Below are 18,944 nucleotides of genomic sequence, written 5' to 3' on the forward strand. Positions count from 1 at the left end.
AAAGTCTCATCCGAAGGACGGTGCTTTTTGACAGTATAGTGTCCCTGTCACTATACTGGGATGTTAGGACCCACACAGACCACAGGGTGAGCACCCCCTGCTGGTCTCACTAACACCTCTACTAGCAGCAACCTGGCTTTCCCAGGTGGTCTCCAGGCTCTGTACTGACCAGGCTCTCAACCTTGCCTAGCTTCAGTGGGCAAGCTGTCTTGGGTGATTTGGCTGCCAGCCAGCACCAGTATTTTTCATGATTTTTACAAAAATGTAATACCTTCCAGAAAATGTTCTTCTTAAAATATATAAACATTAGGGCTGTCAAAATTGACGCGTTAATAACGCGTTAACGCAAATTCATTTTAACGCCGCTAATTTTATTAACGCCGATTAACGCAACGCGCAATTTCTGTTTGACCCTTGGTACAGCCCATAGTTGAATGAACAGAGACGAAGACAAATATGACCCTGTTTAAATGAGTCAAAGGTTTTCATAGAAATAACACTAAGCAAATCGTCTAGCAAATCCAATGCTCTAAATGCTCGTATGACATCTGAAATTATCTTTATTTATACGTCTGAGAGGTGTAACATTACCGTCCTCCTAATGCTTAATCTACAAAGATGCGTCTCAATTCATTTTGGTTTCGCTTTTATGCATGACTTAGAAAATAGACTGCAGGTCTTGCTTGATGTTAAAAGAGTCATTAAGAGAGATAAAGTTCGCTGCCTGATTAATGTTAAAGAGTTATTAAGAGCGACAAGACTCAAAAGCGATCTCCTCACGCTGACTGACTGACATCTGAAGCGCGTGCACACAGATGTGCGAGTGCGCGACCCGGATATATAGACATCTACACAAACTTACAGTTTTTAAAATATCTGTTTTGATAAGAGTTCAGGCAGGTAGGATCTATAATCTGTTATGTCTTAAGTAAATGTTTGGTTAACTGTTGGGTAAAAATATCTGATGTGTAACATTATATTAGATTACTTGGATTTTAAGCAGTCTGTCTTAATGTCAATCAAACAAAAGAAAAAAGTTTAACATATATTGATGATGTTTTTGCTTTGTGTGTGCTAAATCTATTAGTTTTACCAGTGATTTTAAGGTATAGATGTGGTAGTTTAATGTATGGATGTGGTAATTTTTGTGGTAATTTAACTTTGCTGACTCTTTCAACTTCAAACAGGTATAGTTCTGTCATATTTTGTTATATTTCAACAAATCATGCATTGTTCTATGTTTTAATAGAGAATGTCAAGATATGAACAACTATTTTTTGAAAATTTGCTAATTCCAACTCAACTTGCCAGCACATGTCACAAATGATGCAGCAGAAAACAAAAAATGGAGAAAGAAAATTCTTCTGAAAGGAAAATTCATATACAAAACAATGGCTTAATAGGTCTGTTAAAAATGTAAACAGGCTGTTGTTACCATAATTTGCATAAAGCATCTATATATGTATATATGATTAGAGTATTAAAAACCTGAAAAGTGTTAAATTAGGGTAAATTAAGAACAGATAAAATGTGCGATTAATTTGCGATTAATCGCGAGTTAACTCATGAAATCATTCGATTAATCTAGATTAATTTTTTTAATCTATTGACAGCCCTAATAAACATACAATATATCAAATGAAAGAACAGACCCTCTGCTTTCAAAAAAAAAAAAAAAACTTTCATCCTGCCTACTAACTTCATTAGTTCTCTTTGTATCACCTCTCAAATATGGGTAAGTTTCTTCAAAAATACCACATTTTGAGCAAAAACCTGCGATAATTCAGTTTTTGTAAAGAACTTTTGATAGAGGTCAAATGCAGAGTGATCCTTAAAACATACACAGTCATACAGCTGTTCGCCCTAGGGCAATACTTCCGGGTTAAATAAGTTGGAGAAGAGTGCCACCTGGTGGATAATAGCGGTATTGCGGAAAATCGGAAATACTCGTCATTGGCAGGGAAGCGTTTTTTCTTAATTGACGAGTTAACTCGTCTATGGCGGGGAAAGAGTTAAGGTTGTGCCAACATATGTCAGACATATGGCCTATAGCAGGCCTTTATGACGATAGTTGGTATGTTTGCCCATTATAGTTGTAAATTATTATTATTATCATCTAGGGGTGGCACGGTTCATGAAAAAAGTCCGAACCGTTCGGTTCGCTTGTCTCGGTTCGGAGCGCGTGTGTGCCGTACGGTTCAACGGTTCATGGCATGCGCAATGTATGTAGCCTCGTGCCCTGTATGTGACCTCAGATAGCGTGTTCCCCTTTCGCGAATAGCGCGAAAGAAGAGGTGACTGCTGTGGAGAGTGAGTGCTGCCGGTCATGTTACGTGTAGAAATGGCAAGAGGGAGAGAAATGGAAGTCTGCCCGGAGTTGGAGGATGCCCCAGCGTCGTATAAGTTTGGTGTGTGGAAACATTTTTTATTTCATGTTACCTATGATGCGGGCGGAAATAAAACAATAGATACAGCCACACGCGACAGCCTTCTCTCCGACCATTTATCTAATCTGAGGTAATGAACACTGTTTTACGTCTTTTCGTATCAGCGCTATTTTTAGCCTTTCATTGATAAAACGAAAGCGGCTGATTTCCGCGTAGTTTCATTTTGCTAGCGTGTGAAAGTTGCGCGATCTTATTTCATAAACTGCCCCTTAAAGTAATCAGGACAGAAGTAGTCAAAAGTGGACAAAAGAGACCTATTTAAATATAACAGGTATAAACGTTATGTTTCTCTCTCATCCACAAATACTCTCTGCAGTATTTAAGCAGCCTCTCAGTAATAAATCTTAAAGCTACACTGAATTTGGCATTTTGATAAATTCAATTTATCTTTGTGTGCTAAAAAGGCACATAAGTTCATGTAGTTGGCAATACACATTCTCTTTTTTGCCAAATAAATGAAAAGCATGTTTAAATCATTAATGTCTTCCCTCTTGCTGTATCAAAATCTCACCTGGCTTTTCTCAGAGATGGTCCCAATAATGTGCTTAAAGTCAAATTCAGTTTGTGCATGATTACATGATATAACTTTTTTAATACTGTATCCTTAATTATGGATAATTAATACATTAATAAGATAATACATTTCTGGAGTGTTAAAAATTAAAAGAAAAAATAACAACAAGAACCGTACTGAACCGAGAACCGTGACCATAGAACCGTGATATGAACCGAACCAAGGGTTTTGTGAACCGTGCCACCCCTATTATCATCATAGATTAACATACGCATTGCGTGCTTTTCTTCGCATGAGAGGGTTGGTTGGCTTCACTTTACGCAAGAGAGCTTGTAACGCGCTTGGACTCTTGCACAGACCTGAACGCGCGCGGCTCTGCATTTCCTTGCAATAGAGAGGTTGTTAGGCACGCAGGAGTTTAAAACCAGCGAGTATGTTGTTCCTGCACCCTAGCATGCAGGAAATTTCAGAAGGCCTGGGCTTTAATCATGCGCTCGGATTAATTGCACCTTTATCCAAGGTTGCGGTCATGACAGTGTTAAATAAGATTCTTATTTTGTCCTCCAATCAAGTGGTTTGTCACGAGTAAAAAATGTACAAATAATACATAAATAAGTAAAAGTTTGCCCCGCCTCCTGAAACTATCGTGAATTGGCAATCTAACAAGCTGACGATAGGACAATCTCAAAATGGGCATGTTAATGTTTTTTTAACCATACTTTACTGTTTAAATAGTGGCATTTTATATATTTAGTAGTTCAAAGCACTTGGTGTGCCGTTAACATGAGTGTGGGTATTTTTTACTGTCACCCATTTCTGACCCAGGAACACCTTGTTAAAGTAATAATGTCAAATTAAATAGATGTGGTGATTAAAATATTGTCAGTATTTACATACATATACATATATGCATAATATGTAATATCAATTTAATTTATACATGAAAATATTTTTATTACCATAAATACTGAAAGTTTATTTATCTTTTATTTTTTATTAAAAACAGCAGTTATTTAAACATGATCGACCATTCATTATTGCACTCGTCTCCTTAATAAACATGAATCTCATAGTAATCCCAGACGCTATGCTGAACAGCACACCATAAATAATGTAATTAAATTCAATAAACATGCCTGTTTGTGTAAGCCAGAGGCTTAGAGTTAACAGCTGGTGAGTTAACGGCCAAAAGCTCAAGAGCTCTATTCTCTAGATTATATAACACACTGATTCCATACATATATATCCTGCTTAAATCCTCTGAGATTCACCTGCCTAGGCAGAATATGCAAAACTTGCTAGTCAATTTGCATGAGATGATTCTGCCAACGGTAAAAGGGGCGTAACCAAAACCAAACAATCCTCACCCACACGTTCACGTATTCAGTAACTTTGACCGCTTGCCTCATTCCTTGTTAAGTAATGCAAATGAGCGGAGAAAGCTATAGATAACTCATGCAAAGAAAATGATCCCTTAAATTCGACATCTCATTTAAAGAAACAGTTCACTCAAAAATGAAAATACCTTTAGTCAACATTCATGTTAGAGCTAAACAATTGTATTTATTAATTTATTTAACGTATGTGCAGATGCTTCTACACAACAAAAGTTTCTGACCACATCTTACTAAGCTTTAAAATAATTAAAATAACAACATAAAGGTGTCCATATGACTTCTATCTCTAAAGATATATTTCTTCTAGGTTGTCTAAAGTCATGTGTGAGAAAAGGACTGCTATATTTAAGTTATATAGACTGAAAAATGCTCCCTGCACGTATTATACAGAATGTTTATCAAATATATTTGCTTTAAATCCACTTAATCCCAGCCGCAGGTCATTCAGAAATACCTCTTTGTTGGCAGAATCCATTAAAAGTCTCATTAAAATCAGGGTTCGCACACCTTAGTTAACTTCAAATTCAAGGACCTTTCAAGGACTTTCCAGGTCCAATACCATCAAATTCAGGGACTAAATGTAGGGACACATTTCAAGTGAGAGCAAGGTTACATCGTGTTACCTTTAAAGATACATTGTTACAGTTCCCTTTTTAGGGAACTCGCGCTGCGTCACTGCGGTGACACTTTGGGGGCGCCTCCAGGGGTAAGTGTGTCTGAATGTGTATATCAAATTCAACCAATGATGAGGCTTAACGACAAAGACAGGGTGACGCGAGAGCCAGGAAGTATATCGCTATCCGAAATATTCCCAAAGACGGCGTCACAGGGAAGCAGGAAGTATGGCAAGAGAGACGCAGCGTCTCGTTCCCTTCTCAGGGAACAACAGTTACATACATAAACCAAGACGTTTTCGTGTGTCAAACACAAATATGCAAAAACACATTTTGGTATGTATCAACATTCGCATACAGAAGATATAAGAATTTAAAGCGAACAGTTTAGCACGTGTGCTAAAAAAAAGTCTAGAATTTTTATGATATTATCCTACACTACACAGGGAATAATATGGATTTTTTTCCAGAAAACTTCATGCATAAAAGAGATTCAGGCACTTTCAATGATCTGTATCTATGTATGTATATTTTCAAAAACGATTCACAAACTTTCTAGGATTTCAACCCTGAACCCTGAAAAATGCTCATTGACAAGCATGCATGTCAGATGCACTTAGAGGGTTTTGCATCTTAACTCTTCATATATACCTTCTGCTGTCACTTGGACATTACCCTTTTAAAAAGGTCCTAATATGCATTAAGGTACATATATGTATACTTTTGGTACCAGTATGTATTCCTTTGAGATACCAATATATGTATCTTTGATAGTGCTGCCTCATGATTAGTCACGACTAATCATTTGCAGCATAAAAGTTTTTGTTTGCATGATATATGTGTGTGTACTGTGTATAATAGTTATGTATATATAAATACACACACATACATGTAGAATTTTAAGAAAAAAAATATTAATATAATAAATATTTATATTTATATATAATATAAATTATATATAAATATAAAGATGTATATACACATGCAAATATTTCTTAATTAAATACATGCGTGTCTGTGTGTGTATTTATAAATAATTATTATACACAGTACGCACACATATATTATGTAAACAAAAACTTTTATTCTGCAAACGATTAGTCGCGACTAATCGTGAGGCAGCACTAATCTTTGAGGTACTAAAAAGCTTTCTTTGGTACCAATATATGCCTCTGGAGGTACAAATATGATTTTTTTAGGTGCAAAGATGTACTTTTTAAAAGGGTGACAGCTGGCGCACATATTCTGACCATTATTCTGACTGTGAGAACAACACTGATGACTCTTCTTACCCCAATGATGCTCAGATTTTTGAGGTAATCCATCCTTGGCTGTGCCTGTGGCACACATCCTGCTACAACCACCTTCTTATCTTGCTCTTGTGCCTTTCTGAGAGAAACAGAAAAAATAACAACAGACATTAGTAGTGCTGTAATGACTGTTAAGAAATCTATACAGCGATGTAGAGTAAATGAGCAATGTATTATTAACCAGGCTGAATCGATTGCTATTCGGCTAGTTTGACATTATTGGTATACTGTAAACTTGCTTGCTTCCTGATGAACAGAAGTGATGTTTCTGCATTTTTTAAATATCACACAGTGTTAATATAAAATGTGACACTGGACCAATTTTGTAGCAATAACCAACAATACATTGTATGGGTCAAAATGATACATTTTTTATGCTTAAAAATATATTAAGATTATGTTCCATAAATATTTGTAAATTTCCTATAGATACATATCAAAAATGTATTTATCATTAGTAAATGTGTTGCTAAAAAGGCGATTATCTCAACATTTAGATTTTTTGCACCCGCAAATTCCAAAGTTGTATTTCGGCCGAATATTGTCCTATCCTAACAGACCACACATCAATGAAAAGCTATTATTTCAGCTAATTAGCTTTCAGATGATGTATAAATCTCAATAATAAAAACACTGTCATGACTAGTTTTGTGGACCAGGATCACAAATGCACATCCTTGTTTTTAAATACTTTTAGTAGAGACATTTGAGTGAATATTGTGTAAATGTACTGATGTGGGCACAGACTATGACATCAAATTGTGTAATGTAATACTTATGAATTTAGTTTACTTAATCTAATTTCTAATGATGTATTAGTTAGCTTTTTTGTCCATCTATCCGTAGACATACATAATAAAATAAATAGGGGAATATAAACCTTTAGTAGACCCACAATCATCACTGATTTATTCTCAGTGCCTGTCTGTATTTGGATAAACCACCTTGAGCTCTTATACTTAAGGGTTGACTTGAATCACACATTAACTGCACACAACTTCCACAGTCAAAAACTTTTGTACACACCACATTCCCCACAAAAAACAACAACATCTTGTAACAGTAAAGACAACACGTAACAGTGTGATGCCTACAGTGAATTTATTTATGACAGCTAGCTGTACTGTACATCCATCAAACCCAAGACAGCACACCAGAGTAAAAAACGCCAGTGAGCTCATGGGAAGTGACATCGATGATATGCCTCAAGGACTGCCATGAGTCTGACAGGAAGCTCAGCTGGAGCGAGCGAGCGAATGAGCAAGCAAGAGAGAGAGAGAGAGAGAGAGAGAGAGAGAGACTCATTTTCAACACTGAAGAGACTAGTAAATGCTTGAGGCAGAAGTCTCATAAAAACAAAAAATAAAAACAAAGTTTTGCATTGTTGTGCATTGAGTTATTCATGACTTGCTTCCTAAAAAACTGACTAAGCACAATACTAAGGACCAAAATATGTTTTTATTTTTTAAAGCATTTTAAGCAACCCTTGTTCTTGATTAGTTTATTTATTTTTCTTTAGCTTGTTTCCGCACACTAATGTCGCTTCAACCAGGCTAGTATTTAAAGGGATAGTTCACCCTAAAAAAGATGCTGTCATCATTTTCTCGTCCTCGTGTTGTTCTAAACCTGTATGATTGAACACAAAAGAAAATATTTTAATAAATAATGCTAAGCACTCAGCTGATTGTGACCATTGACTTTCATAAGAAAAAAATATGATGACTTCAATGGGTACCATCAACTGTGTGCTTACCATCATTTATCAAAAAATATTCTTCATTATTTATCACAGTACTTCCATAATATTTGTTTTCCTACTATGGAAGTCAAAGGTTACGGCAGCTGTGTGCTTACCATCACTCATCAAAATATGAAGAGTTTGGTAACAAATGTTTTGGGTTCCTATGTAATCTACGTGTTATTTATTTTGCTTGTTATATAAATAAACTACTTTAAAAGGACTTTGTTGTTATTTATTCTTCGCATAGTTTACCGGAAGTTACGTGATGACCACGAAAGCCGCGTGTTTATGTTGTTACTGCTGAAACCGTCTATACCAAGAAAATGACAAGATGAAAACATTTTTTTTCTGTTACATACTTTACATGGCATCATTAGGTAATAATAACATAAAAAATACTAATCCATTATTTTATTTTCAAAGATTTTATTATAAAAACTGATTATTTTTAAATGCAATAAATTCATGATTAAAATCTATTGAATGAATGTATAAATGTGCATTCATCTGTGCCATGTTATATTCATTTAGTTGACTAGTGGTATCCACTGATTAAAAACATAAACATTATTGGCATTAATCAAAACACTTACTTTGTCATATTAATAACACTTTCATTGCCGTCATCGCAGAACCTTTTTGACAGCAATCTGCTGTAAAATGTTTTGGTCCTGCTCGATTTTCGTTGACTTCGGAGTAAAATAATGTAAAGTTTTTCATAAGATCCCCTGGGGTCAATGTGTTAGCATGACAGAAGCTTGATGCTGTCGGGAGAACAAGCAACAGCCGACATTCTTCCTTCACATAAATTATTCAATTTTGATGGCTTACGTTTTTTCCCCACCACAGGTTTATCGATGCCATCAAAATTACTATTTTGTTTTTGTTTGTTTGTTGATCACAAAGCAGATGAGAAAAACGAGGATTCCGTGTGTATTCAAAACGCCGACATTGTTGTTTAAAATGCGTGAAATGGTGTGCTGTGATTTGTTGAATGGATTTATTGCATTCTGCAGAGAAAGAGGACTGGAAAAAAGGGAGAAAAGATTACAGAATAACACGGCAAATATCAGATTTTGCGTGAAATAAAGAATTTACTTTTTAATACTGACCAGATACAATACTGATTTTGGTGGTAACTTTTTTTTTAAATGCCGTCTATTGTGTTTCGGAACCAAACTCTTCATATCTTCTTTCAACCTGATCTCACGAAAATCCGTGTTATAGTAAAATAAATTTTGATCACTTTTTCCGTGACCATATCACGGAATTCAACTTTTTTCCGTGTCAATCCCACGAATTTCTCGTGTCATTTTATGTATTATTTTCTCATTGTTTTTTTCCTATTTTCTTACCATTGTCGCTTGGGGTTAGGGTTAGAATAATTTCTGTTACATTTTTAGACATCCTATCCCAACTCTAACCCCAACACCAGGCAAGAATAGTTTTAAAAGCAGAAGACAGACATGTAGAAACCAATACAAAATACCAACACACCAAAAAAGTACATCCTAACCCCAATGTTTTAAAAATAGGAAAAAACAATGAGAAAACAATACATAAAATGACACGAGAAATCCGTGGGAGTGACATGGAAAAGACATCCGTGGTCCAATCACGGAAAAAAGCTGAATTCCGTGACCAAGTGATCAAATTTTACGTGACTATAACACGGATTTCTATGAGATCACATTGGTTCTTTTGTGTTTATTAAAAAAAGGTTTAGAACAATATGAGTTTTTGGGTAAATGATCCCTTTAAGTGTTCAACACATTACATACTGTGCATGCCGTTGCAGCATGCATTAATCACAGTCCGTTTATAATAAGACCAAAAACGTGCATTAAAGTAAATAGTATGAATTTCAATTTCATGTTGACTTGAAACGGCATTCATCCACTCATAGGGCACTCCAAACATTGAGACAAATCTCTGTCCTGACCTCATTTAATATGACAGAAGAGCAGTAAACGGAAAGAGCTGGTGACTGTGAAGTGAACCATCCTTTGACAAACATAACCCCTCATTTACATTAGGTGAACCTGCATCGGCCAAGTTCATTCATTTCAATAATGCCTGCTGGCTGACTTCTGTAGTGTGTCTGTGTTTGAATTGAAGAAGAGCTAATGCCCATTGACCTCAACCTTTCAGAGATGTCACACACAGGTCAACAGCCTAAAGTACTAATCCTGATTACTATGCAAATGAGACAACCACAGCTGGTTACAACACGCAAGCCCTGCTCTTTATCTGTCCAATTTGGTTGTGTATGTTTGTGTTGATAGTTGTAAAGAATTTGAGTCACTGTATTCATTCATCACTATACACTCATTTACCAATCCTAAGCTATCATTTTTATTATATACATGTATGCATTTATTTATGTGGTTTATGAACAAACTACAGTACATGGGAATGCCAATGTCTGCCAGAAAGGCACATCAGCTAATAAGATTATTAAAGCAGGACGTATATTCAACAATGCAATTTTTAATTGCATGAATTGAATGTAAAGAAACTTGACCTCACATGATGCTATAACACAAAAGTAAAGTACTTAAGCGCATTTAGCTTAACCATTATTTTTGTTGTGCACAATCTCTTGTTTAAAAAAGCCTATTCTGACAACTTCAGCCTACAGTAGATCTGATTAAAAAACATGACTCTCTCAAGGATGTATGGAAATGTCACAAGATGTATAGGCGAACACTCTCCTGGCAATAACACTGAGCTTTGCCTTATTCATGAAGACAAATTGTCTGGATGAGTGATTTCTAAAACAGTGAGTTGCCCACATGCACTCGTGCCAAGGCCGGACACGACCGCATACATCACTTCCATACCCTCACAACAGAACGGCCACAGCCACTGTGATTAACCCAAACGGAGAGCAGCGTCCCCAGGCTGTTGGCGCATGTTTGTAAGATTATGCGATATGGATGACAAAAGCTCATGTGCATGGGCGTGTCGAAGGCCGCGGCACGCATACGTGTCAGATTCTCTCACAAGCAGATCTACGTTGATATGCCGAGGGCAAGAGCCCCGCAGAACTGAATGAGGTTCAGGGGATCTCCACCTGATCTCTGTGGACATCTGCTCCAGTCTGGGCCACTGGAGTGAACACTCATAGTAAATCTACAGCAAACGCCGGGCTTGCCACGACAGGCCTCGCCCCCTAAGGTGTCCAGCATGTCACAATGACCAAAGCCAAAGCATATTAGATCTTGGTAGTCTCAAGGAGACAAGTCCAGTCGAGAAAGACAGGGTGTGCTTTAAGGAAAGAGGTGTCAGTTGTGACCATGTAGGGACTGAAATTACTCCACCTCCTTAAAGCACCATTTTTATTTTTAAGATGTAATATAAGTCCCAGGTGTGCCGAAAATGTGTCTGTGGTTTCAGCTCAAAATACCCTACAGATAATTTGTTATAGCATGTCCAAAATGTTTCTATAATTGGGTGGGAGCAAAAATACGCTTTTTCATGTGTGTACCTTTAAATGCAAATGAGCTCCTTACTCCCTTGCCAAAAGACACAGTGGGCACTTTCAGTTAAACTAGATCTGATTCCTGTGAACATTGTCTGAGACAATAATATCTCACTATTGGGATATATGTCAGTAAGTGGCCGTGGGTGGGGCTTTATAAGTGTGACATCACATTAACAAGAAAATCAAAACTGCAGGTGTAATGAGACTGCTTTGATTTAATGGGGATTAAAAAAGAAACCGGTGGATTTTTTTTATTGTAGGGTGGTTGTGTTTACAGACTGCCAACATACATTTAAGTCCAAATACCTTGTAAAAGTGGATTTTGCATAATAGGTGCCCTTTAAGAGGATTTAGAGATAAAGTTAGAAGTGACCAAACACATCAATGTTTTTCCTATTTAAGACGAGTAGTTATACGAGCAAGTTTGGTGGTACAAAATAAAACGTAGTGCTTTTCTAAGCGGATTTAAAATAGGAAGTATATTTTATGGCGTAATAGCACTTTTGGGAGTACTTCGACTCGCCTGAACAGTCCGCTCCCCTTCGCACTCTCATAATGGGAGAGGGAGGGTGTTACTGCGCCGAGTCGAAGTACTCCCAAAAGCGCCACCACGCCACAAAATACAGTTCCTCTTCTAAATCCGCCCAGAAAAGCACCACGCTCCATTCTGTACCACCAAACTTGCCCGTATAACTACTCGTCCCAAACAGGAAAAACGTTGATGTGTTTGGTCACCTCCAACTCCATCTCCAAATGGCACCATTGAATGAATGGGGCCAAGCCAAACGCTATCGAAGCGTCGCAGCGCGCTCCAGCGCCCACGTGCACGCACACAGATGACAGAGGGATGCATCAACAATTCTTAGTTAAGGTAATAACATATTTTAATATTGAAAATGAGTAGACTATTCCTTTAATAACAACAAAATTAACCTATTAATCATATTATACTGTATGTTATAGGAGGGAGCTAGAACAATACTTTTACAAACACATTGGCTGTTATCGTCAAAATAATATGTATTATCCAGATACATTTTTGCCAATATCGCACCCCCCAATGCGCGTACAGAGGTATCTAATATATGTAGGACAGAAGAGGTATTGCAATTTGCCGACATGAAAAATTCACAGAAAACGCAAGTCTATGACAAAGTTGCTTAAGGATCGTCCAACAGAGTCTGTGCTGTCAGTTTACAATTACACCGAAAAGCAAGTATGAGATGCTGACTTACGGTCCCTTTTGAAACGCAAATATTATTGCAGGCCAGAGACAGTCTGCTTAAACAGACAGACAGAATGCTGCTGGCAAAACCACTTCATGCCCACAGGAACTATGTCACTTCAGTTTTTAACAAGCGCAAACTGAAAAACTCAGCACTATCTGTCATAAACACAGCTTGGAATCTTATCAACCAGATCTTTGCCCAGACAATAACAGCACAATGTGATGTCAACAGTAAGATGATCATTGTCAGGGTGTGAAAGCAATCTCTGGTACTTCCTGTATTGTGTGTAAACAGAAAATGATGTTCCTACTGTGAGGAAAACACAAAAACATAGCAAATGGGCTCTATTGATCATGCATAGGTTCCTATCAGCCTGACGGTTGTTTGTCAGGCTTAACTCAATTAGACCGAATGTGTCGTCGCTGACACATTCTATAAAGCTCTATTCATTTGACCATAACTCTTCTTGACCAACTATGCAACCAAAAAAATTTGAATTGCTTCTGAAAGAAGACAAATGTGTGGTTTATTACAATAATTTCTTGATTTCTGATTATTCAAATCTTGGTATGGTTAAGACAAACCCTACTGGCAAAGCTAGACTTATACTTGCAATGCAATCCAATTGTAAAGTCAGGGAAAAGTCCACTTTGTAGTCGGTGATCTGATCTTTCAATCTCTAGATTTGATTTCTTAAAAACAGTTTTTAAGTCTTTGAAGAGTTGCAGTTCATTCTCCCATGAGGCCACGTAGTTCAGATCAACAAACAGTACAGCCATCGATTTCCTCTGAAGGGAAAGTCCACCTTCATGAAAGAAAAGGCTGCAAAGATGGCAGAGCTAACCAATAATCCAGAGGCTTGTTAAAACCCAAGTCACCCCACAAACGGCAGCTTTATTCTGCAAGCGACCACAGTAATAAGGAAAACCTGAGCACCAGGCAGCCTTGTAAAACATCAACCGGACAGGCGCAGCTGTCTCAGGAGCATGACAAATCTCAGGCTTTGAGACTTCATGGCTACGAGGCCACAATAAGCTGCCACAAGAACATCTGCCATGAGAAGAGGTGTTGAGATTAGACGAGAGTGTTGATGCCGTCTGAGGCGTCCAGGTCTAAAGGAAAGACGAACCGATTGAAGACCTGTGTGGGTGAGACGACTGGAGCTTCAGAAGTAAATCTGCACACATCCAAAAGGCTCATATTTCGGAGCAGATCAAAAAGGAAAACTACTGCAAAGGAGAAAAGTTTGCACTTTTTTCCTGCTGGATTGCTTCACAGAAGCTAGGATCAGATAGCGTGTTTGAAGAGCGCCTATTCCCATCACGTACTAATGGTTTTTTCTGCGGTGTCTCGGGCAGATACCACTCATTGTCTTGTCGACACCGCCTGTGGGAACTGAGTGGCTCTCTCCAAGTAGAAATCAAATCTCTACCGCTGACTTCCATTACTTACCAGTTCATTGTGTTCTCCACTGGCCAAATCCTTTAGCCGGGGAGATTTACGATGCTGTTTCAATCTATGAGAGATGAAGCTCGGCAGACTTGGCACGGTTTACCTAGAACAATTCATCAAAGCGGCAATGGTCTATTGCCTTTCAAAAACCATCAGGTTTTTCTTTTGTGTAGTGAAATGCAACAATGCACAACTGGATCGCCAGACTTGGAAAAGGAAATGGGAGTAAATAATAATGGGGGCATACTCGATTTCATATATTCGGCAGGGTGAACACATACTCTCTCTGTAGCAGAAACATAACCAGTAGTGTTGGATCTTATTTTACATGATGTTAATGCAGATTCAGTTGTTTGCCTTCAGGCCTCCTGCATTACAATGTCAAGATGCTTAAACCATCAAACCTTCTCCGGTCAACTGGAATACAATATTACATGATATCGGAGTAAGGATGCATACCAAGACGACTGGTAATACAATAGCCTTGACTCTGCCAAGCAAATACATAAATATCTAAGCTTCAAGCAAATGTATTTCCATACAACTTCAGGTCCAGTTTGTAAGAGTACAAACACTACATCCAGCCTCTACTTCCACTGTATTCAATGTCAAATGCAAAAATATGTAAAAAGAGATGCCTTGAGATTGTAAAAATCACTTTTTATTGCATACTTTTTTGGTAGATTAGTGGTAGAGCATTGCGTTACCAGCGCAAAAGGTCATGGGTTCAAATAAAAAGTGTCTGCCAATACATACATGTAAATGTTTAATAAACACATAAAAGGTTCATTTTGAAACTCAAAGGCATGACCCTGTTCTACTATTTTGGTCATGTTGACAATCCCAATATAAATGTAGTATACAGAAGCAGGGTACTGGCTTCTCTTAAAACAACATTCATCTGAGGTTAAGGCTGCCATACGTACAATAAAGTAAGTGTCATAAATTTTATCAACGGAACTGCAGAGTAGTCACGCATGGCTACATTAATTCCCCTACAAAATCTCTAAAAGGCTTTAATCCTTATAAAAGCAATGTCACCCGCTGACAACTGGCAATGTCAACGGCTTTGAAAACCAGCCCTTCATATTTAAACTAACTCAATGATGGTTTTAAATAGTGAGTCACTACAAACACATACAGAAACAAACTTCATGGTTTTGAAGTGACTGAACTGCCAAATAGTAGTTAAGCCCCATTAAGATGAGCACAACCTAGAACTACTTAAAATCGCTGCAGTCATTTTAACACATAAGAGGGAGAATAAAGCCTTTGAATTATCTGCCATTTTCCAAGCCGTGTCAGAAAGTTATAGCTGACAGCTCATAATCAATTGCTGGGTCACGAATAAAGCCATAGAAATCACTCTATAAAAATACGGCAGATATTTCAGCAGAACTAGAACACCTGCTGTTACACACATCCTATCCCACTGCATATTTTATAAATTTCAATTCATTTCGATATGCTTTCAACTAACTATCACTAACAGTATTACTAGCTCCATTTAACACATTTTACCACTTTTAAATCTATAAGTGTTTTAAGTTACTAAAACGGTTATAAATTACCAATTACATAGTCAACATTGTATTTAAGTCATTGTTTAAAAAGTAATTGCATTACTCATTACTTCTTAAAGGGACACTCCATTTTTTTGGAAAATATACCCATTTTCCAGCTCCCCTAGAATAAACATTTGATTTTTATCATTTTGGAATCCACTCAGCTGATCTCCGAGTCCGGCGCCAGCACCTCCAGCACAGCTCAGCACAACACATAGAATCCGATTAGACCATTAGCATTGCGCTAAAAATTAACCAAAGAGTTTATATATTTTTCCTATTTAAAACTTTTTTGACTTTTCTGTAGTTACATCGTGTACCACGATCGACAGAAAATTAAAAGTTGCAATTTTCTATGAAGATATGGCTAGAAACTATACTCTCATTGCTGCCGTAACATGGCTGCAGGAGGTGCAATGAAATTATGCAGTAGCCGAAGATAGTCCCCTTGGTAACTTCCAATGGCAGGGGGCTATTTTTGGGTACTGCGCAATATAATTGGTAGCGCCAGACCCAGAGATCCGCTGAATGGATTCCAAAAAGGTAAAAATCAAATGTTTAACTGTAGGGGAGCTGAAAAATTAGCATAGTTAAAAGTTGAGGGTCCCTTTAAAACCTGTATCAACAGTAAAAAATGGACAATAGAATTGCAATATTTTTTCAATAGCATAAAATAGTTTATTAAAACCTTTTATAATACAAAACTGTGAAGTGCTGATATAAATGCACTAGCCCTAACCCCTTTTCAGACCACCAGCGACTTTCTTGCTGTGTGTCGCCCCCGTTTCTTTTAATGAGGTCGTAACGTAAGAGGCGTTTCTAGATTTGTTTGCAATAAACAAATGAGAACGGTCCACTGCAGTAACTGATAAGAGACAGATGACAGGAACTCGATTGCTTCACTCACATTGGTAGTCATTCCCGAAAGTCGCTTATTATCTCCATAAAGTGAAACTTTTCTCAACTTTAAAAAACGTCGCTGGATGCGCCCCATCTGGTTGCCAACGGTCACTTTCGCCAGAAGTCGCCAAGCTTCCATTGAAATTAATGAAATCATGTCTCTCTGCTACTGCTTATCACTGGCGGTCTGAACAGGGTGAAGAGCAACTAAAAACAAAAGAACTCGGAAAAATTAAAATGATTGTATTTACTAGTGTTCAAGTATCGATACGACAATAATACATCATATACTCCTAATGATGCACGCATCAGTACAGCACTTTCTGTATCGATTTTAATGCACTTTTGAAGGTAGCTAATTATTAGGCAAAAATTGTTTTGCATTCATTACGTATGATGTGACGAATCGTAGTTGATCTGTAATTGATATGGAAGGAATGCACGTGACCTATTGATCTCTCGATGAGTTTAGCATGAAAGCGCATTATATCGCAAATATCTTAACCTAAACTGCTGCGTAGGACGAGTTATGAAGTTAAAATGGTGTTGCACGGAAAAGACAGCACATCGTGTTGTAAGCAATCCACCAACAAAAAAGAATAAAAATCAATGAAGCACACGGTGCTGACTTATAATACAGTAACACCTTTGGGAGATATGAAAGAGCTGCAGCTGTAAAGTCTAGTATGAGAGAGATAGAGTTACTTCTAACTATAGCACCTGTCACCTTTATAATCTGATTTCTATACAGAATATAAAAATATGATATATGAATATAAAAAAATGATCTCTTTCAGAAATTAAATACAAAAGCACAACCAAGGCCCTTTAAAAACACTAAGTGCAGCCACAATGTAGTGAAATAAGAGACTTTCATCCTTCTAGCCTTTGTGTAACCATCGTGTTCTTTGAGGATAAAGCATCTTCAATTGCTAAGTTACTTGTTATAAAGTTGCTAATATCCATCGAAATTGCAGCATTGCAAGAGACATGTCGGAGTCTAAAATATTTGCGTTTTAATTTCTTCTTCGCTTCTCTAAACAGTGGTTGCTTGTGGCAACGTCCAGAGTTTGCATTAAGAGCAGCAAAGAAGAAATGAGTACAGATCAAGTGGCAACCTTCTGATCTCTATCGTGAAGCCAACCAGGAAGTGACAAACTGCAATTCATTGACTGGCCACTAGAGGCTGACTCCAAAAGGGAGTCAAATGCCATAGACCCCCATGTTAAACTACCCAACTTTACAGCAGAAATAAATGTGTTTACAGTCTGGTACATAAAGTGTTTTTGGTCTATATTAGGGCTGTGCAAAAATATCGATACAGCTAACTATCGTGATAACATCAAATCCCTCTGTGTGCGTCAAACGACATCCTCTGCCGCTGCTATAGTTGTCACTGTCCAGTTATCTGCCATATACAGGCATTCGGCCAATGTCCAGAAGTTAGAGGGAGTGAGAAAATGGCAGAAAATTTTAAATCAGCTCTATTTTTTTTACAATTTTTGATAAAAAAAAAAGGAAAAGTATTGCAGTGTATTGCAACATGCAACGCATCGCATCATGATATGTATCCTATCATGACCCATGTATCGTGATATGTATCGTATCGGGAGGCCCTTGCCAATACCCAGCCCTAGTCTATATAGCAAATTTTGCCCTCCATGACAACTGTGAGGGGGTTAACTTATTTGTTTAAATTATATTAAGCCTTAAAGAAACAGTACGTAAGAAATGTATATCAATTAATCATAAAATGGCCCTGATGTGTCACTAGACATTAAGAAATCATACTTATATCACTGACAACAGTGGTCTAGCCAGGATATTGTCATTTAAAAAGTGGAGTTGCAGCCCTGATGTTTATGTTGTCATGTTGTGTATTGACCACCAGTTGTGAGATTGCAGTACTAGTTATGGCCACAATCCCACATATTGTTCCTTTAAAGTTCCGCATAATTAAGGGTGTGGCCACTTAAGTGACGAGTAAACTGCCACTGCTGTCTCTACCTTTGAGCTAGGCAGGCGTGGTTTTAACAACCAGCCACTTCAGCTTCACCCACATCCCACCTCTACCCATTTTTGGTTATCCGCGAGTGATGCGCAGTGACGCGATGCCAATATGGCGATGACAGGCCCCGCCAACTACTGGCTGTAAAAAAGCTATTCACAAAACTATGGGTGACGTCACATATTACTTTAATTTAATTACAGTAATAAATTACTCCATAATGCATTACACCCAACACTGTCCATAATCGACAACATTGCAGGTTTCCACTATAAATCAA

General features: G+C 37.5%; 1 protein-coding gene across 2 annotated transcripts in view; it reads right to left on the reverse strand.

Annotated features, from left to right (window-relative positions):
- cdkal1 (CDK5 regulatory subunit associated protein 1-like 1) overlaps positions 1–18,944 on the reverse strand; it is a 455,867-nt gene that overhangs the window by 314,880 nt on the left and 122,043 nt on the right. For both annotated transcript variants that reach the window (XM_055209421.2, XM_073871851.1), the window contains exon 5: positions 6,265–6,361. In XM_055209421.2, coding sequence (XP_055065396.2) covers positions 6,265–6,361 — 97 coding nt within the window. The remainder of the gene's footprint in view (positions 1–6,264; positions 6,362–18,944) is intronic.

Source organism: Misgurnus anguillicaudatus, chromosome 10, assembly GCF_027580225.2.
Source record: "Misgurnus anguillicaudatus chromosome 10, ASM2758022v2, whole genome shotgun sequence".
NCBI classification, from domain to species: domain Eukaryota; kingdom Metazoa; phylum Chordata; class Actinopteri; order Cypriniformes; family Cobitidae; genus Misgurnus; species Misgurnus anguillicaudatus.